At 57.1% G+C, this 19,277-nt stretch overlaps 8 protein-coding genes across 8 annotated transcripts; 6 read left to right on the top strand and 2 right to left on the bottom strand.

The window, feature by feature from the left end:
• Positions 1-145: 145 nt before the first annotated feature.
• Positions 146-1,792, bottom strand: SCHCODRAFT_02507997 (kinase-like protein; the record flags this gene model as incomplete). The annotated part of the gene is made up of 7 exons (XM_003030618.2): positions 146-286; positions 391-612; positions 699-1,050; positions 1,175-1,453; positions 1,509-1,540; positions 1,587-1,595; positions 1,652-1,792. The coding sequence occupies 7 exons, from the start codon at positions 1,790-1,792 to the stop codon at positions 146-148; spliced, it is 1,176 nt and encodes a 391-aa protein (XP_003030664.1).
• A 154-nt stretch (positions 1,793-1,946) lies between these two features.
• SCHCODRAFT_01190827 (uncharacterized protein) lies at positions 1,947-2,724 on the top strand. The gene is made up of 2 exons (XM_003030192.3): positions 1,947-2,300; positions 2,357-2,724. The coding sequence occupies exon 1, from the start codon at positions 2,006-2,008 to the stop codon at positions 2,297-2,299; it is 294 nt and encodes a 97-aa protein (XP_003030238.1). The 5' UTR covers positions 1,947-2,005; the 3' UTR covers position 2,300; positions 2,357-2,724.
• A 384-nt stretch (positions 2,725-3,108) lies between these two features.
• Positions 3,109-5,571, top strand: SCHCODRAFT_02631055 (asparaginyl-tRNA synthetase). The gene is made up of 7 exons (XM_050345643.1): positions 3,109-3,211; positions 3,265-3,839; positions 3,889-4,035; positions 4,084-4,263; positions 4,311-5,267; positions 5,321-5,379; positions 5,434-5,571. Exons 2-7 carry the CDS (start codon positions 3,492-3,494, stop codon positions 5,456-5,458), a joined length of 1,716 nt encoding a protein of 571 aa, XP_050199152.1. The 5' UTR covers positions 3,109-3,211; positions 3,265-3,491; the 3' UTR covers positions 5,459-5,571.
• A 530-nt stretch (positions 5,572-6,101) lies between these two features.
• Positions 6,102-6,625, top strand: SCHCODRAFT_02462362 (uncharacterized protein; the record flags this gene model as incomplete). Its single annotated transcript, XM_050342623.1, has 3 exons — positions 6,102-6,190; positions 6,235-6,314; positions 6,519-6,625. Coding segments are annotated over 3 exons (276 nt in total), but the record flags the coding sequence as incomplete, so codon positions are not given.
• A 3,317-nt stretch (positions 6,626-9,942) lies between these two features.
• SCHCODRAFT_02337782 (uncharacterized protein) lies at positions 9,943-10,707 on the top strand. The gene is made up of 2 exons (XM_050342420.1): positions 9,943-10,250; positions 10,302-10,707. The coding sequence occupies exons 1-2, from the start codon at positions 10,157-10,159 to the stop codon at positions 10,628-10,630; spliced, it is 423 nt and encodes a 140-aa protein (XP_050199150.1). The 5' UTR covers positions 9,943-10,156; the 3' UTR covers positions 10,631-10,707.
• Positions 10,708-12,897: 2,190 nt separating this feature from the next.
• On the bottom strand, positions 12,898-14,869 carry SCHCODRAFT_02582809 (uncharacterized protein; the record flags this gene model as incomplete). The annotated part of the gene is made up of 8 exons (XM_050343934.1): positions 12,898-13,156; positions 13,436-13,731; positions 13,787-13,873; positions 13,920-14,031; positions 14,082-14,229; positions 14,279-14,381; positions 14,433-14,625; positions 14,715-14,869. 8 exons carry the CDS (start codon positions 14,867-14,869, stop codon positions 12,898-12,900), a joined length of 1,353 nt encoding a protein of 450 aa, XP_050199149.1.
• Positions 14,870-15,855: 986 nt separating this feature from the next.
• On the top strand, positions 15,856-16,863 carry SCHCODRAFT_02631046 (Sm-like ribonucleoprotein; the record flags this gene model as incomplete). Its single annotated transcript, XM_050345642.1, has 5 exons — positions 15,856-15,897; positions 15,956-16,105; positions 16,224-16,332; positions 16,388-16,414; positions 16,464-16,863. Coding segments are annotated over 5 exons (390 nt in total), but the record flags the coding sequence as incomplete, so codon positions are not given.
• A 1,672-nt stretch (positions 16,864-18,535) lies between these two features.
• On the top strand, positions 18,536-19,276 carry SCHCODRAFT_02508380 (uncharacterized protein; the record flags this gene model as incomplete). Its single annotated transcript, XM_050343206.1, has 1 exon — positions 18,536-19,276. One exon carries the CDS (start codon positions 18,536-18,538, stop codon positions 19,274-19,276), a length of 741 nt encoding a protein of 246 aa, XP_050199147.1.
• Between the last annotated feature and the right edge of the window lies 1 nt (position 19,277).

The following is a 19,277-nucleotide window of genomic DNA, read 5'->3' as shown; positions in this document are numbered from 1 at the left end:
TGGGAACGAAGACAAAGAGCAGTCAAGATAGAAACATGTACAACAGTGCTACTTCGACGACATAACACCTGTATTGCGAGCCAGACTATGAATCCTACTTCCGTTATCCTGATACATTCCTTGCCATTCCAACCTTCGCATTCCGTCACAACTTCGCCTCCTGCTTGAGCAGGTCCCACGCCATATTACCCAGTACCGGGAACAGGACGCCCGACGCGGCTGCCTTTTCCGAACTGGCCTGCCGGCGCGCGAAGCGGGCGGCGATGCCTTGCGAAATGACGGCGTACTAGAAGGCAGGGAAATCAGTAAACTCCAACCGTAGAGAGCTCAAGAGCCGTTCGCGAGCACAGGTCGACGCAAGCAGTCTAGCAATTGTACATCGCCACTCACCTTGAACAAATGAAAGCTCCGCGCGAACACGAGCTCACGGATTGGGTACGGGAAGCCCGTGAGGCGGCAGTACTCCCGCTCGATCTCCTCGATGGTGATGGGCGCGCCCTCGGGGTCCGCATCGAGGCTGGTGAGGAGCGGGTTTTGCTGGGCTTCGGGGAGGGCCATATACTTGGACGCGTCGGCGGTCCAGGGGGAGGTGAGGTTGGCGAAGTCGGGGAGCTGAAGGCGAGGGGCAATTAGGGTACGATGGAAGGACGTAGGATGTAAAAGGGCATGATCCGAAGAAAATGAACGCGCAAACTCACCGGACTCCCCAACGTGCATAACTCCCAGTCCAGAATCCCAATTACTCGATTCTCCGTCGGATGGAACACCAAGTTGTCCAGCTTGTAGTCCCCGTGCGTAATTCTCAGCCCCGTCTTGCCCTCGTCCGGCAGGTGTGTCGCGTACCACTGCACGATCTCGTCGAAGTGGGGGATCTTGCCGACGGGGTCCTTGGTGTCGACGTCGACAGCGGCGGCCTGGGCGAGGGACACCTTCGCGAGGGACTTGATTTGGCGTGGGTAGTAGGGGGTGTGCGGGCCGAAGGCGGAGAGGCCGACGGCGGTGATGTCGAGGGAGGAAAGGGCGGCGAGGGTACGGACGGCGGAGAGCCAGCTGGAGGGGTGTCAGCTGGTGTATGAGCTTGAAGGAAGTCAGGTCAAAGGAGAAGGTGATGTCGTGTAAGAGCGCAACATGCAAGGGAAGGGGTGTGTGAGTCGACATGAGCCCAGACGCTCACATCTCCTTCCTATCCTCCTTCGACACCTGCGGCATCCGTGGGTCCGTGAAGATGCGCCCGTCCAAGAACTCCATGATGTAGAACGGTGTTCCAATTACGGACTCATCCTCGCAGAGGATGTACGGCTCAGGGATGGGAACGCGCTGGGCGGCAGAGGTGGTAGGCTTCTGGTTGTGCTTGTGCAGCGCGTTCAGAACGGTGTACTCGCGCTCGACCTGATGTGCAGACTTGCTCAGGAGTTTGCCAGGGGGCTTCTTTCGGAGGACAGCACGCTTTCCACTGTATTTGTATCTGTCAGGGGATGTAAGACTGGGGGAGGGAATGTCCAACGCACTCAGCGCCTGTGAGGAAGTACGTGGGATTGGACTGAAGACTTTCAGCACGTTGTCAGTCATGTCGTTTACTGTCTCACCTGTCCAAACTAAGAAGAAGGTTTATTTCAGACGATCTCGGTGAAGGAAGACGACGGGCACTCACCTTGAACTGCTTGATGCTTACTGGCGCCTGGATCGCCTTCACATGACGGGCAATGTACTCGTTGAGCTTGTTGGCGTCGATGTTGGCCCGAACCTCGCCGACCTCACCGCCAATCTTCGTGGGCTTCTCGTCGTTCGCCATGGCGGGTAGAGAGAAGAGCGAAATCCCTTCCCAGTTCCCCACATTCCGGTGACCGGGATCAAGGAGGCCGGGGAAGCTGGAACCAGATTCCATGTGATCGTGAACGTCGGCGACGCGGACCGTGAGCAGGACGCAGTGAAGACGCCGACTCTGCATTTGCCTGCCACCACCCTGGCCACCACCGCCTTCCACGCCGTGTACGACACTCGTCCAATGTCCTTCCGACGATACTCAGTCGAGTTGTTCTCCGCGACTGCCATAGTCTCTCTCTCCATCCACCGCATCCGCTTGAAGAAGCAGTGGGAGGAGGAGGAGCTCTCCCTTGACGCGCGCACCTCCGTGTTGGAAGGCATTGTACAACGATTGCGTAGCGGAGACCGGATAGCGGACGACGAGATGGCACGGCTGAGGAGATTAGCGCGGCCAGCCAGTGCCCAGGGACCGATAGCCGGCGCAGACATTACCGTGAAGGAGATGTTCGTCGGGCGAAAGACACAAACATCATAACGTGCGCACCCCATCTCTTTTCCTGGGACTCGTCTCGCTGATATATACACACTGCAGATATCGCAAGTCTTGCGTTGTTGCATCGCCCCTTCCCCGTTGAACCTTCGTACATCGAGCGCCGCTAGTCTGTATACCCACTCTGGAACCGCTATCCCATCACGACAGGCAACGAGAATGTGCAAATAGTTCATCGCAAAGCAAGGATGTCACAGTAATGGCCTTGTGCGCCCAGAGTACGGAAGGCGGGCAGAACCCTTTAAGGCGCCAGATGGATCATGTACTTGATGCCGCTTCCGCTTGACTCTCTTGTAGTCCTCCATGCTCTCCATTCAAGACCCTTACGGTGCTGTATGCGATATCCTTTAGGTCAACCGGCATCTGCAAAGCGATCGAAGAACAAAACCTTCCAAATAAGGCCAACAAAGGGAGCACACTAGATGGAACGGAATGTACCGCGTTAGCGTTGTCTATGATCTCATATTCTTTACGGCCCTTGGGGAACATACTGTTGTGACGCGTTCTCCCGTATTGCCCAGCCTCGCATCTGGAAAGCTCACCTATTTCAGTTCCGTGGCAACCGTCCTCAATCGTCAGGCTAGTGAAGAAGTGATCGGACTTTGGATTTCCCAAGATTGCCAGGGATTACCACGAATTGCCACGAAACTCCAGCAACTTGTGCTCTGCAGAGCTCCGTGGCAATTTCGAATGTCCCCATGTACTCATAGCAGGCAATTCTGGGGTAGAGGAAGTCCCCCTTGTCGGATCAAGGGATAGGGCACAGTTATTCTTCGACATTCAACGCGCTCAACTACGCTTGTTGCGTTCTCCAGGCTCACAATTCAAGTAAGAGCCGACGTTGCGCTGGCTTACGGTGGGTAAGTACGCGTCGTAGCGCGTAGCCGGTGGTACAAGGTAGGGTATCGTGATATGCCAGAGAACAATACCTTCTAAAATAAGGAGAACAGAGGTCTCATCATCTGATCGGTGCCAAGGTTGGTTGCGTTCGACTCTTATCCGTCGTCAGCCTCACAGGTGCTTCGCTCGTCGAGCTCACGGCGATTTTCACGGACTATCAACTCAACTCAGTCGTTGCGAACATACGCCGACGGCCGCTGTTGTATAGCTAGTCGAGTCATTCCTGATCTCAAGATCAGCAGTTATCGCCCCCCCTCACACTATCCACCACCATCTCATGTCCCCCATCCACATCGACGAGACTACGGGCTCGGACGCCACGGGTACTGGGGCGCCGGATGCGCCTTATCAGACGCTCGCGTACGCGGTGTTCAAGTCCGCGACGGACGCCAAGTTCCTCACGCGCAAGGACGCGTCTGCGCCGTACGACGAGCCAACACAGTCCGCGCTGAAGAAGGCGAAGAAGGGCGCAGAGGGCCTCGAGAAGAAGCGCAAGAAGGCGGAGGAGCTCGCGGAGAAGGCAGCGGCGGCGCAGGGCGCGGAGAGCGAGAAGCGCGAAAAGCAGCTGGAGGAGAGCAAGAAGATCGTGCTGAGCGAGGATGCGGCGCTGCCGACGGCGATCAAGGTGCGTGGCGTGTGTAATCTGACGGAGGTGGATGCTTATCGGCGCGCAGAGCAAGATCGGGAACCTGGAGCCGTTGAGGACGAAGCGCGTGCGGGTGTCGGGCTGGGTGCACCGGTTGCGCGACCAGAAGGGCATCAAGTTTATCATCCTTCGCGACGGGACTGGGTATCTGCAGGCTGTACTGTCTGGCAGAGTGGTGCGTGGCGTGACAAGTCGGAATGGCATGGAACTGACTTGCGCGCAGGCAGAAACGTACGACGCGCTCACGCTGACACTCGAATCGACGGTTGAGCTTGTGGGCACGCTCCAGGCGTTGCCCGAAGGCAAGACGGCACCGGGCGGCCACGAACTGTCCGTGGACTACTGGAAGGTGCTGGGCGCGGCACCGGGTGGCGAGGACGCGTTCACGAACAGGGTTAACGAGGTGCGTGCATCTACTCCAGACCTACCCACCCCCTCACACATCCTCAGAAATCGGACCCATCCATCCAAGCCGATCTGCGCCACCTCGTCATCCGCGGCGAGACCGCGTCGACGACGCTCCGTCTGCGCTCTGCCCTGCTGAGCGCGATGCGCGAGGTGTTCGCGCGCCACCACATGCTGGAGGTGACGCCGCCGTGCCTGGTGCAGACGCAGGTGGAGGGCGGGGCGACGCTGTTCAAGCTAGACTACTACAACCAGCCGGCGTTCCTGACGCAGAGCTCGCAGCTGTACCTCGAGACGTGCCTCCCCTCGCTCGGGGACGTGTACTGCGTGCAGGAGAGCTTCCGCGCGGAGAACAGCAACACGCGCCGGCACCTGAGCGAGTACACGCACCTCGAGGGCGAGCTCGCGTTCATCACGTTCGACGAGCTCATGACGCATCTGGAGGCGATAATCTGCGAGACCGTCGACATCCTGCTCGACAACCCCACGACCGCGGCCCTCGTGAAGCAGCTGAACCCCGGCTTCAAAAAGCCCGAGCGCCCCTTCCTGCGCATGCCGTACGTGGACGCGATAGCGTGGCTCAACGAGCACGGGATCCTGCACCCCGAGGAGGACGCGGAGGGGAACCCGATCAAGGACGAGTCCGGGCAGGTCAAGCTCGTCCCGCACGTCGTGGGCGACGACATCGCAGAGGCCGCCGAGCGCCAGATGACGGACATCATCGGGAAGCCGATGTTCCTGCACTCCTTCCCTGCCGAGCTTAAGGCGTTTTACATGAAGAAGATCCCGGGCGGCGACGGGAAGCATGTGTTCACGGAGAGCTGCGACCTGCTGATGCCGAATGTGGGCGAGATCGTCGGTGGGTCGATGAGGATTGCGGATTTGGACGAGCTGTTTGCGGGCTACAAGCGTGAGGGAATCGACGCGGCGCCGTACTACTGGTACACCGACCAGCGCAAGTACGGCACTTGCGAGCACGGAGGCTATGGTGTTGGAATCGAGGTGAGTCCATCCTCCCTTGTAAGCGTCGTATGCGATATTGATTTCCATGACAGCGCTTGCTCGCATGGTTGGGCAACCGTTATACTGTTCGCGAGTGTTCTCTGTACCCGAGGTACGATTCTCGGCACGCACAATGTTGCAGATACTGATACTGCTTGGTTTGCAGATGGCCGGGTCGCGCGACGCCTTAATTGTATCGATCAAGTGTTGTTGTTGTACTTATTTAGATGCCTCAAATGTTCCTCCAAGTCCTCTGCACGGCTGCCATATGGGATTCTCACTTTACTCCAGCCTACGCGTTGCGGTCTGCCATCACGCAGGCTCGAGGAAGAGCAACTAGCGATTGCCATGGATGGAAATTGACAGGGCGGACGCGTTGAGTTTGGCGCGCGGCTACGGCATCATAGCCAGCTATGCATGTGCATGCCGACCTCGTGTGCGGACCCCAGCTGAGGATTGTGCCCTCCTCGGGGCCTGCAGTGCGCGCCTTGGTTAGCGATATCTTGGTTGCCTCGTGGGCGATAAGGTAACCGCTCAATCTGACACAAGTCCTGCCGTCGACGACGACAACCGCCCATTCTGAGTCTGGCCAGCTATCATTGCATCGTGCGCAAATTACTATAGTGACGCAGATTAAGAGACCGGGACCAGTCACGTGATGGCCACGTGGTTTGTTCCCCTTACGGTGACTGATAGCAGAGCGGAGTTTGAACAGCGCACCGTACATAAGCGGGGCATGTTTGCGTTTTGATGGGCACCCTCTCTTGTCTTTTACCCCTTCCACACTCCCATATCCGCCACCGACAACCTGGCCTCGACTCCGACACCGACGAGCTCACAAGTGCCGTCAATGCCTTGCCGGGCTCGCCCAATGCCACGACCATCGGGCAGCCCAATGGTACGCCACTCAAGAGGCATCGCTTGTCGTTCCTGACGCTCACTATAGGTCTCGTCGTCGTGAAGAAAGCCTCAAGCTCGTAGTGGCTTGCAAGTGCCCGCAATATCTCCCGGGGAAGCCCAATGCCACTGTATACGGGCTCTTCAATGGTGCGCCACCCGCGTATTGCGCATGTATTCGCCACTCACCTTCATTGTCAGACTACCTCGGCATCATCATACTCGACCTCGCGATGCTTCGCAATTGTATCAATGTCTTCATGTTGGGCGGGCCCAATACCACGGCGATCGGGCTCCTCAATGGTACGCCACTCGATGCGCGTACATGCACTTGTTGCTTGGATTCAACACCAGATGTCCTCAAGTATTCGGCAAGTACCACGCTCGCATTCCCGATGCATAGCAAGTGCATCAATGTCCTCTCGAGCTGGCCCAATACCACTGCGTCCGGACAGCTCAATGGTGCGCTACACGTTTGTCGCGGATGTTCCCTTCGCTGATCATCACTCTTAGATCGCCTCGGCATCTTGTCCTGGGTCTCATGATGCGTCGCAAGTGCATCAATATATTTTCGGGCTTACTCAACACGACGACGACGACGACTCTAACAGCCCATTGGTGCGTCACTCGATCGTTCAAGTACTCACGCCACTAACCTTATCCACCAGATCACCTCAAAATCAAGCCCCTCGACTACCTGCAACTACAGATGCTATGCAAGAGCGTCAATATTCTGGGGAGTTCGCCCAATGCCGCGGATGCGGGCAGCTCAATGGTGCGCCACTCGACAACCATGCTCATTCTCGTCGCTGATCTTGTGTCTAGATACCCTCGACGACGTCTCTTTGGCCTCAAGACGCCATGCAAACGCGTCAATGTATCGCGGACTCGCCCAATGGCGCGGTGTTGGCGCAGGTCAATGGTACGCTCTTCGGCCATTCGTCATGCTCGTGTCATTGACTTGACCAACCAGATCTCGTCGGCGTCTAGTCTTCAAGTTTCCCCACACTCCGATGCCACTCAAGAGCGTCAATGGCCCTCGAGCGTACCCAATGGCGTGGATGCCGAGTTGCTCAATGGTACGTCGCTACCCATATCACATGCGCTCTTTGCTAATCGCCAGCGTTAGATGACACTGTCATCCCCTCTCGGATATTCCGACGCCTCAAGCCCCAGCCGTCAAGTGGCAATGTAATTGAGCTCTGCGCAATGGTCCCTAGTTCGACATCGACCGTTAAGACGCGAAGGCGAATGGTACGATGAGGACCAGCATCATCCAATGGTCTCTCCCGCGCGGCGACGCAATGAGGCCCGCAGGCCAATGATGGAGTCATCAATCCAAGTCGCGCCAAAGGAGCAGCGCCCAAGTCGCAATGTGCCATTCCTCAAAAAGGCGCCGCGTCAAAGGAGGCAGACGTCCCCACGGGAATCGAAGGTGCGTGCGTGGACTATTTGGCCGTGATCCGCGTTCTCACCTTGTCTTCAGAACCACCGACAGGGCTGGCATTGGAAGGTTCGCTACTACCCTCATCGCTCCCGCCCTGACATCGGTATGCATCGACCCGGCAGCTCGTAGGCTGATGACTCTCTCCCCAGAACGTCCTTATCAGGCTCTGCCTTCGGGCAGTGTCCTACGCCTGGACGCCTAGGTGCTCTAGCAGACAGCCGCTTCGGCGGCTTGTCTCGCAGTCACTTCGATGACCAGGCTCCACTGTCGCTTCGGCGATGGCGGTCAATTTTTTCCCTCTCATCTCCTTCTGGGGATGTATTCTACCTACATATTTTCTTGCTGCGCAGGCTGTCGCGCCTATGGATGCTGGGAGAAGGATGTATGTGTGGCGCGGGTGCATCTCGTGTAGTATTTACTGCGTGGCATGCAAGGGCCAATACACGGTACCTTTGCGGATCGGTCTATCCGATCTCGCTTGGCTGGAACTCGATGCGTGATGGTGTGCATTTTGAACTTGTTCGTGGTACGTGTCCGGTCACCACCTTCATCGATGGGACACGGCAAGGTAGCATCCTGGCATGGCACAAAGTGGCGTTTGAAACAAGATCATGATGTACCATTTCAGAGGTCGACCTCAGGCTCGGATCTCGACAACCGCGCCGTCTCCAACTTTCCTCTCTAAAGGCTCGTGCATTTTCCTCCAAGACAAAATGATAATTGTGTTTTGCCGGGGGCGCTGTCTTTTCGACGACGCGGGGCTGTCTGTGTCCCTGAAAGCTTCCACAAACCTCAGTTCAGTGACGGCGAGCAGGAGCCCAGGCCGATCCCGTGACAGCCACGCGACTGTCTCCCCTTATGGCAACTGTAAGCAGAGCGGAGTTTGAATTGCGCGCAATACATAAGCGGCGCGTGCTTGCGGATTGATGGGAACGCCCTCTTGCCTTCTACCCTCACCATCCCATTCCACCCTCCACACATTCGACACCGACAACCCGCCCTAGACACCGGCACCGACACCGACGAGCTCGCAAGCGCCGTCAATGCTCTCCCGGGCTCGCGCAGTGCCACGACCGCCGGGCAGCCCAATGGTACGCCACTCCGGTGTTGGGTCTGTCCTCGTCGCTGACGTTCATGTCCAGGTCTTCTTGGCGTTTGAGTCGGTAACGGCTCGCAAGTGCCGGCAATCTATCGCGAGGTAGCCCAATGCCACTGCGTCCGGGCTCGGCCGTCCCTCGTGTCCTCGTCACTGACCCTCATCTCCAGATATTCAAGTCGTTGGCGGATGCTCCGCGAACACTGACGATGCGTGGCAAGTGCATCAATGTTCCCGAGCTGGCCCAATACCACAGCAGCCGGGCGCCTCAATGGTGCGCTGTTCGCCAATCAGATATTCCTGACTCTTACCATTGGCTTTAGGTCACGTCAACGTGTAGCTTGCGATTACCCTCAACCCCGACGCCGCGCAAGAGCGTCAATGCCCATCAAGAGCTTGAATGCCCATGCGAGCCCGCTCAATGGGGCAGAGTACGGGAGGCTCAATGGTGTGTCGCTGACCGTCAATGTCAGATATGTCCGGCGTCGCCCCTTAGACAGTTCCAATGCGCATCAAGTCACAGCGTTTCAAATGGCCTTCAAGTCTTCGGCAAACTCAATCTTTCGATGCCTCGCAAGTGCGTCAATATTTTCTCGAGTTGGCCCAATGCCACTGCAACTGCAACCGGGACTTTCAATGGTGCGCTACTACTCTGTCGCGCATGTTCGGGGCGCTCACTTCTGTATCAGACTCCCTCGACATCGTTTCTGATCCTCTCGATGCGTTGCAAGTGCATCAATGTACTTTCCGGTGCGCTTAATTCGGCGGGAGTCGGGCGGCCAATGGTGCGCCCCTTCACATTTCTCCATGTTCTCGCCGTTGAACCCCCGCGTCAGATTTCGTCAACATCCAGCCTTCACCCTCGTAAACGCCTCGATGCCACGCAAGAGCAGCAATGCCACTGCGAGCTCGCCCAATGATGCAGAAGTCGGGCAGCTCAATGGTGCGTCGTCATCGCCTTTGCATGAGTCCGCCACTGACCTCCTTCGTCAGATTTCTCCGACATCGCCTGTCGGAAGACACAACACCCCAAGCCCAGTCGCTAAGTGGCAATGAGATCTTTTGATCAATGTCACGCTGTTCCGACGCTCACCGGCCACTGCATCGCCATTTGACGCCTCTGAGGTCGTAGAAAGGCTTGCTCGCCGCCACCGAAGTTTGACAGGTGTGTTTGCTTCATTGTCCTTCTCTCTCTGAGGGCTCAACCTGCTTGAAGCGCAACGTTCCTGCGCTCGACGTCGATTATCGGGACGACAGGAAGAACATCAAGATCAAGGACCGACGCCGTTTATTAGCACTTTCCCCGCGCGGCGACGCAATGAGGCTGACAGGCCAATGATCCTCGTCATCTACGAAATCCGCCCGTCGCCCCTTCTGTCAAGGACCAGCGCCCAAGTCGCAATGTACCATCCCTCAACGTTCAATCTCAAGTCGCCGCGGTAACTGGCAATGTATCAAGCTAGTCGACAGGCGGTAGCGCTACATAGGGCAGAGTACCCAATGGGATCTTGGCGGCGGTTGACGTCTGCATGGGAAATTCAAGGTGCGCGTGTGCACAATCTGACGCTCTTTCGTGCTCTTACATTGTCTCCAGGACCACTATCGGAGGTGTATAGCCATGCGATCCGCTGCTCATACTACAAGTTCCAGGCGACTCCGGTGCGCTTTTGCACGGCAGCTCGTAGGCTGACGTTGTTCTCCCCAGCTTTACCTTCGGGCGCGCTCCCCACGCTTGGGCATCCCGGTGCTTCAGCAGACAGTCGCTTCGGTGGATTGTCTTGCATTCCCTTCTGCGGCTTGACCACACCAGCGCCTCGGCGTCGGTGGATGATTTTTTCCTTCCCATTCCCTTTTGGAGATGCTTACCTACATATTCTGTTTCTGAATTGGCTGCCGCGTCTGTGCATTTTGAGGAGAGGATGAAGGCATGGGGTGGGATTCAGCTTATGTACTGCGTGCTTTGTGGCATGGGAGGGCCAATACACGGTGCCTTTGCGGGTCAGACTCGTGGTGTTCGAACTCGTGATGTGACGGTCAAGTGCATTGTGCATGTTGAACTTGATTTTGTGGCGGCGTGGGCGACGACGGTCTTCTTCCTCTCACGAGTCTCACTAACGGCACACCGCACGCTTGCCTACGCAGCCGACTGAATAATAATAGCAGCTGTTGCTAGCCGGATCTTCTTCTGCCAAACGGTGAAGGCAGAAGGTCAGAGGAAGGGAGGTTGCGAAGTGCCCTCGCACAGGTTCAGTGCTGTCGAGGGTGTCTTTCGAATCAAGAGCAGTGTCATACCTGTTCCCAGTGGACTGATGTGCGTGTAAGCCTCATGTAGTTCTGCTTGCATGTTATTCAGAGCGATAGCCCCAATCCTTATGGCGCTGACCGCCAACGCCTACTCGAACCCCTGATCCCGACAGATAGCCACTATTTTCTCAAAGAGACACCGCCCTCGCGACGACGATGCTCTTTCAGCAGGCTTCTACTCTGATGCACGTAATAGTGCGGCGACATGAACAAAGGCCAGGCCCGCGCCGGCGCACCACAATTGTCATCCCGGTCCCTTTGTTCCTCTTTTGGGAACTGATGGAAGGGCAGAGTTCAAAGGCGGGGCGCCATATATAAGGAGTGCGTGTTCGTGATTGATGGGCATCCTCGCTTGCCTCTGACCCTCACCCCCCACCTCCACCCTTCGCCTCCATGCCTCCTTCCTCCTCTCGCTCTCGACGCCGACCTCGACGCTCCCGATGGCTAGCAAGCGTCGCGTCAATGTTCGCTCGGGCCAGCCCAATTTCGAGGTCACCGGGCAGCCCAGAGGTGCGCTGCTCGTTACGCACGACGTTCACGCCACTCATGATCATCGTTAGGCATCCTCAAGCCTCAAGATCGTTGGTGTCGCGCCTTTACCGGTGCGTGTCCGCGCCCTGCTTGACGTGCACGTTGTGCTAACGACCATCTGCAGGACCTACCTTCCCGGGCTCGGTCTTCGGCTGCTTTGAGGTTTTGAGTTTCGGCCGTGAGACCTGAGCTTAAGCGCTGAGATGAGGCCTGAGAGACGTGAGGCCTGAGCTCGTGAGTCGTAAGGGAAGCACCTAGGGTCAAGATCGCCAGCGTCAACTTCGAGGTCGCCACTCCATGAGGCCATTGGATATCCTCGTCCAGCCGTGCACTCGAGACCAACGTCTATCATCCTATTTCCCTGCATCCATGCCCCGTCCTCGGGCGTCCTCCAATTCCCTCGCATCTTCCCTTGAGTTCGGCGCCCTTTCATGTTCGGCTGCTTGTGGTCTTTGAGGTTGACTGGTGCGTCTATCGATTCTCATATTCTTTCACGCGCTGACGATGATCTATAGCTTTCCGCCATTCCTTGAAGCGCATCGTCGTCCGTTGAGTTGAGGCATGAGAGGATCTTTCCGTCTGAACCTTGATAGACCTGAGGCGTAAGGCATGAGGAAAGCGCGCGAGGACCGGTCAAGACCGACGGCATCAACTCGAAGCTCTTCGTCCCATGAGGCCATAAATATCGACGTCAAGACGTCTCTCCGTCCATGTAGCATCGCCCGCAAGTCCTTGTCTTGGGGCTGTTCCTGCTTAGCTGCTCGTGGCCTAAGTCTTACTGGTGCGCCTTCCTCATTATGATCTTTTCACACACGCTAAGGATGATATGCAGCTCTGCGCAGCTCTCGCAAGAACAATATTGTCGTCCCATGAGACGGAAGACCAACGCGCGTCTTCGTTAGATGACCGCGCTCGACCCGACAACGCCTCCAACACCCCATTTTCAGTTCATTCAGGCTCCGCGCTCCACGATGCCCCGTTAATTGAGGACACTGCCAGCTTCAGAGGACTCCGATCCGAAAACGTAATTGAGGTCCCACCTAGGCCGTTGCACGCCGCCCTTCACTTTTATCATCAGTGAAAGATCCGGCGAGCTACGCCGCGATGTTCGAGCCTTCAACGTCCGCACGTCGCAACCATGTTCCCATCGTCAACGCATCGATTGATGTAGACAGTGTAGTACTGTGCACGTACGCTTGATCGCATGGGCTATGGGCTGGCAAGGCGGACGGATGGGACGCTTGGGGCAAGAAGGGGCTCGAGGTATGTGCTCAATGTATCTTGACGTTGTCGAATCTCTGACATCGCTTTCGAGGCTGCTATACACGAAAGGCCTATCTGCGCGACGAGGCACTTCACCGCCCCTCGAAGTCGACTCCGGTATGTTCTCCCCCAGCAGGTCGTGTGCTGATGGTCTTCTTTCCAGAGCCCTTCGCGCGAGCTTCGCCCTCTAGCTGGACACTTCGGTGCTTGGTGGCTAGCCAGGTCACCTCGGTGACCTCGCCCTCGCTGTCGCTCCGGCGCCAGCGTGGCAAATTTTTTCCTCCCTTCTCCTTCTGGAGAACCCGTATTTTCCTCCTGCGCCGTCTTTCGCGTCCGTCGACGTTGAGAGGGCTGGGAAGAATGTATTGCTGAGACCGACAAAGTATGGGTAAATATAATGGGATGATGGAATGCGATCAGCGTAAGTCTTGAGCGAACCGATATCGAGCGGCGACGACAAGCGCTCAACAAATAGATGAATAGATACTGGGGCTTGGAGCCAGGGATCCGCGCACGGGTATCTAAGACGGTACAGGGAAAGTAAATACTATGCACGCAAGCCATGAATCATGGTAAAAACATTTCCTCCTTCGCAAGAAACTCTTCCTCACCTCCGACGCCGCCGCCTACATGGCGGTCGTCTCCCTTTCGACTTCGATGATGCCCTCGCTCGATGCAAAGCGGGAATCGTCGCTACGGGTGCCAGACGGGCCAGGGACACCGTCCGCGTGCGAGCCCTGAGACACGCCGTCGAGTGCGACGTTGGCATCCTCGGGCTGGAAGGATGTTGTCGTGTCCGCTTCGCGCGCTCCTTCGTGTGCTGCAGGCGGGTCGGCAAAGCGCATGGCTTGCGACACCTGAGCACTGAGCAAGGAGTCCGTTGTGCCTCCCATGGCGGCGAACAGGACGCATGTTGGGTATATTCCCTGGACGGAGCAGCGTGTCAGATCAGATATTTTGGGGATGTGATCATGGACATACGGCAATGTGGTGAGCAATGGTGGTGAAGATGATGGCGCCAGAGTATTCGTCTTTATTGGCAGCGAAGACCATGATGCACTCGACAGCCTCACAATCATATAGGTTAGGAGCAAAAATGATGGAGGAAACATACCAAGAAAAGGATGTATGCAAGGCCTGATTCGAGGAGCAGCATTAGGACCGCCTCCGCTTGCGACTTCCGCTTAAAGAAGCCAAGCGAGCCCTGTATCTCTCGGTGGTGATGTCTAGTACGCATCAGGCAAGTATGTCGTGAATGATTGTATGAGGCGCTCACAAGAACTTTTTGCCAATGAGGACCGTCGCGACGATATTGGTCGTCAGAAGCGGGATAAACCAGGTCAGGTACTGGCCGATGCTCTCCCTGATGCCTGTATAATACAGAGACGGCCAATAAGTCCATGTCGACTCCACAATGCCCCCAGCTGCCATCAAGATCAGCGAAATGCATGCATGGGTTGCTCGGTAGCTCACCTACGGTTCCACACAGGCACAGTGATAATATACATTTGGCAAGAAACCAATCCGGCCATAAGCACCAGGCTCGCCATACGAGCACAGCGTCGCTTAGAGCATACTGCAACGCAGTTAGCAGACTTCTTCACTATGGGTCTTCGCGCGTACGTACGCTGAAATCTACGGATACACAGAGCAGGACGTCCAAACGATACAGCAACACATCGATGGAGCGCTCAGATGTGCCAACGACTACCGGAAACTGAACTAGGAAATATACCGTATTGGCGACGGCGTATATCGTAGAGCATAGGAGCAACCCGATTATGGCCACCAGCGTGAAGCGCGATCGTCCGTGTCGACGCCTTGTGAAAATCAGAGCTACGGGCCATGGGAAAGGTTCGTTCTTACGCGAGGATTGTGATTGCTGCGGCAGAAAACGTGATCTGCACACCTATAGCGCCAACGTGGGATAACTGAAGGGTCGAGGAATATCCCATACTCACCATAAAGAAGAAGGTTGACAGCCACCTGGACTGCAATGTATTTGACTTCATGCAAGTCTTCGCTGCCCAGAGGCCGATACACTTGGCCGTAGTTGGTCGACATTTGGGTGTAGCTTCAGCGCGGTGAGGTATGGAACAGACCATGGCCGCTTCCTATATACAAGGCGGATACGCGCGGTCACAACTGCCGGGAACATTCTCAGCGACTCCTGAGCCACTGAGCCCACATGAACGAAGGAGGGCGTTGATGACACTTGAAGGAGTAGCGCACCAAGATTCCCGTCTCGCGTGAGGCCCAACGAAAGAGGGGATCAGTGAGCGGTAGAGTGATCTGATCTCACCACTATAGCTTCGGTGACCCTTCGTAAGTTACCACACGGTGGATGTGTGCCAACGGCCCGTTCCAGTGCGGGAGAAGAAGGAGCGGATGGTTCAGAAGATTGAGCGTGATGTCGGTTGATACGAACTCGCATTTTCCATAGGCACGAGCAGTTCAGTTCCCTCCGCTGGCCTTCCAAGTCCGCGTGCCCTGTGCGAGATGAGACCGTCGACAGTGGACCTCATAGATGTCAACTCACCGCCGTCGCGCTGATCTATTGAGTGAATGCGGACACGTCCTAGTGCACGAAGCTCGAATGCGCCGGGGCGGGTAGGATGGGACGAAGCCCAGAGGCCCGCACGGCTTTCCACACTCATGAGGTGAGCTCTTGACAGTCCTCGGCCTCCCAGTCCACGTTGTAGCACGGCACGCGATGGGTGCATCTGCAGCTACGAAGATAGGCGCGTAGCTCGTGCAGATCGTCCAATCATGAATCCGCCCAAGAGCCACTAATCATAGCTTAGATATATCAATATGAGGATTTCAGGATATATTGATACAGAGCAGTGCAGCCTCAAGCGCTCAGATGTCGATGTCGAGATGGAAGTTCAACGTTAACGTGGCTGGCACGCCTATTAGCGCCACAAATCACTTCCGCCGCGCATGACGCGCTTGCCAAACATCGATCAATCACACGCGGGTATACTTTCGACGCCATGGTAAGTACGCGTGCCGCGTCGGGCGCGCGTCCCCTCTGACGATGCCCCCAGCTCCCGCTCTCCCTCCTCACGGCGGCGCAAAACAAGCCCATGGTGCGCTGCCCGCCCCCTACCCTCGCGCTCGCTCACTCACGCGTCCTCCCCAAACCAGCTCGTCGAGCTGAAGAACGGCGAGACGTTCAACGGGCACCTGGTGAACTGCGATAACTTCATGAACATCACGCTGCGCGAGGTGTACCAGACGAACGCGGACGGGGACAAGTTTTGGAAGCTGAAGGAGTGCTATATCCGCGGGAGCACGGTGCGTGGTGGGCGCCTTGTGATCAGGGTGCATCGTTTGGACTGACGCGCTTTTTCGACCCCACTTTTGCTATCATTGTCTCTCCCCGCGATCCGCAACCTGTTCCGCTTGAGCGCAGATCAAGTACCTCCGCATACCAGATGAGCTGCTCGATCAAGTGAAGGACGAGCAAATCCGCGCCAGGGAAGCCGGCCGCGCAGCGCGCGGTGCCCATCCAGGCCAGAGGGGTGCGTCCTGTATCCAAGGAATGACAAGTCTTATGCTGATGCGACTCTTCTCCAGGACGCGGCGGACCTCAGGCGCGCGGAGGTGACCATTCCATCATCAAGGACGTGAACCCTTTCTCATCCATATCTAGGAGGACGCGGACGCGGTCAAATCATGCGCGGAGGTCCAAGAGGTCGTGGACGAGGGCAATAGATCCTTCCTTGATGTCAGGCTGCGCGTGGGCTCTCGCCTGTCCGCTTGCGAAAATCTCTGTTCGCAGGCTTTCCGTTTTCTACTCGCATCTCCCTCGCGTCGGGCTCTCCACAATGTACCGATCCCGACCTCGTCTTGCGCGCGTCGCAATCTCGTCTTGTACGTGAATCAAGAGTTGCATAGTTATATTACCCCGTGTCTGCTACCTACTTCACAGTGTCTGTATTCTAGAGGTGCAATTAGTCGTTGTTGCGCGTGCAGTGTTGACCTTGTTCTCCTAACATTTTGTAGCAAATAGCGAGCATCAATGGAGGATTAGGAACCCACCCTCGGTGTCCTAGTACTACTCTCTTCGCCTCGTCTTCTGCGATGGGTAATGGATCGTGCAAGATGAGCACGACGATGGCTAACACGTCCGATGAGGCGGGTACAAGGCCGGCGCCACAGGGCTACATGCAAGGGTCAAACGATGAGATACAGGCGACGTGCAAGAGCGTTTGTAGATTTCGGTGAGTTATAGGAGGCGGCGGAGATCAGTGAAGATGGTCACGACAATATGTACAGATGCAAGATCGGTCAGCAATTGACGTCCTTCGGAGGTCCTGGCTGAGTGGACAGCGCGTCGTCCGAAAGGATTGAGAAGGAAACCTGACAGATTCAGTAAGATGCCAGGACGCGCAGTTCGAGGAGATGAACCCTGCGAGACACTACAAGTGAACATGGTAAGGATTTCTTTGCCCTGAAGACCGCCAAGGTCTCGCAGACGTACTCGGTCGTCCTCGAGGCCTACATCCCGCAAGCCACCCCGAGCTCGCGTGCCTCAGGACGTTCCTGGTGCGCCCATCGATAGACCCTCTCCTCCTGGCCCTTCCCATGACGCAGTGCTGCATGTCTACCTCGAGTAAGGACACTGAATGGCACAAAGCACGGTCGAACCTCGTAGACGAGCGGAGTCCGCGGGAGGGTCGAGGCTCATTACCTCCGTTAACCAGAAGTCTATTCACTAGCAGGCAGCGTCACCGTCCCTGGCGAGGGCCTTGATACATCGATTCAATGGATGGAGGTGATTGCGTCCCCGGCCGAGGGAAATGGTCGCGAATATAGCAGAGGCCGCACCCAGCAGGCGCGGTCTACGTCAGCCCGGAGCGTGGATGGAATCAGCAGGGCCGCGCGCTCAGCATAGAGAACAAGGGCGTCCATCTCCGGGGTGCGCGACGGGCGGGCGGAAACACGATGCGCGACACAGCTTACCAGAGGGTTGGATGGGATCGCGAATCTCCCGCTCTCTCGTATGATGGGGACATTCAGCGGGTTTGATTGTGCGGCTGTGAAGGGGGTGCGGGAGGGGAACAGGCGCTGAGGAAGGTCTACTGCTCGCGCTCGTCTACTGCTTTTGCTCTCGCTGGGAGGAAAATTGCGAGGCGGCTGACACGAGGTCCGGCCTCTTGTTCCAGGAGACGGATGAAGGGAGCAGACCCCGCACGTCTGCCACGCGAGGCACTACTGCTTGTTCCTGAGGATGATAGAGCGCGGGATGCTGAACTTTGCAGGATATTTCGTACGTAGGATCCGCGAATGAAGAGCTGGAAATGGTGGTCTGATGAAGAAGGGCGCCCTGGAAGGACCATGGACGACGCTGGACAGAGAAGGGAGACAGTCGTCTTGCGCCATCCCGGCCGGAGTGGCGGTTCGGACGGTTGAAGCTGATGTGGCGACGCTGCACGTGATGGGAAGGCCATTTGGAATTCAGGAAAAACCATTGCTTCACGACGACCATCTCCTCCTCAACGGAGACAAAGTGTTCATAAAGGCCAGCAGGCGGCGTATCTCGCGCGGACTTGGCGAGGAGGCGAGGAGGATTCAGAATTTCAGGACCGGTACCTTCAAAAGGTACCAAAAAGGGGCATTCGCCGTCTCATCAGCCGAGGCCGGCCGGTGGTGCCTGAGTGCGAGTTGTCCTCCTCCCCGTCGCTGATTTTGTCCACGACGTCGCCAGCATCGTTCTCGACGATGGCGGACCGCCCAACGACGGCCAGCGGGCGTCCAGCGACCGCTGGGCGGCCCATGACCTCAGCATCCGCCTACAACCCCTTCGTCCGCGACCAGCAGTACACCGTCGGTGCAGACTCCATATACACCGACGGCGACGGCGAGTACGACGACGAGGACGACGAGTCCGAGGACGAAGATGTCTTTGCTTTTCTCCCCCCATCCACAGCCGACGCAGACGCGGAGCGCCAGCAGCAGCTACAACACCAACAACCAGCCCCCCTCGCTTATCCTGAACCTGCGTTCGACCCCTACGCCCGCTTCCCCGCCGACTCCCTCCTCGTCGGCCCCTCCTCACACGGCTTCCCCTCCCCCGTCGATGAGGAGCCGCCGCTCAAGCCATCTCTCCCACCGCCCCAGTCACCCCCGTCAACAGCCTCCCACGACACCCCCGGGGGCGACAACGATTTCCACATGCGCAGGATACCCCAGTCCGTCCCCCAAACCGCGACTGGCACCGTTTCCTCGCGTGAGGTACACGTATCGCTCCCGCCCACCGCATCGGAGAAGGCGAGCTACCTGGACCGCGATCTCGAAGCCGCCGGAGGCACCAATAAGCAGCGCTATGCCAGCGAAATCAGCGATGCCAGCGGCTTCAGCACCCCCGTCAGCGGTTTCGTGGATGACGACGATGACCTCGGCCCAGAGGGCAGCATCAAGTGCGTTTGCCCCGCTTCGCGACCGCCCCGCGCCAGAAACTGAC

Source organism: Schizophyllum commune, assembly GCF_000143185.2.
Source record: "Schizophyllum commune H4-8 unplaced genomic scaffold SCHCOscaffold_8, whole genome shotgun sequence".
Classification (NCBI taxonomy): domain Eukaryota; kingdom Fungi; phylum Basidiomycota; class Agaricomycetes; order Agaricales; family Schizophyllaceae; genus Schizophyllum; species Schizophyllum commune.
The sequence above is the reverse complement of the archived record's forward strand: the minus strand, read 5'-3'. Positions and strand labels throughout refer to the sequence as shown.

Excerpts from the sequence above, each read along its gene's own strand:
- SCHCODRAFT_02337782 (XM_050342420.1), top strand. The coding sequence starts at position 10,157 with ATGTATCAAGCTAGTCGACAGGCGGTAGCGCTACATAGGGCAGAGTAC. Across the intron at positions 10,251-10,301 it reads GTCTGCATGGGAAATTCAAG|GACCACTATCGGAGGTGTAT; the intron begins GTGCGCGTGTGC and ends CATTGTCTCCAG.
- SCHCODRAFT_02631055 (XM_050345643.1), top strand. The coding sequence starts at position 3,492 with ATGTCCCCCATCCACATCGACGAGACTACGGGCTCGGACGCCACGGGT. Across the intron at positions 3,840-3,888 it reads CGCTGCCGACGGCGATCAAG|AGCAAGATCGGGAACCTGGA; the intron begins GTGCGTGGCGTG and ends ATCGGCGCGCAG. Across the intron at positions 4,264-4,310 it reads TCACGAACAGGGTTAACGAG|AAATCGGACCCATCCATCCA; the intron begins GTGCGTGCATCT and ends ACACATCCTCAG.
- SCHCODRAFT_01190827 (XM_003030192.3), top strand. The coding sequence starts at position 2,006 with ATGTCCTTCCGACGATACTCAGTCGAGTTGTTCTCCGCGACTGCCATA.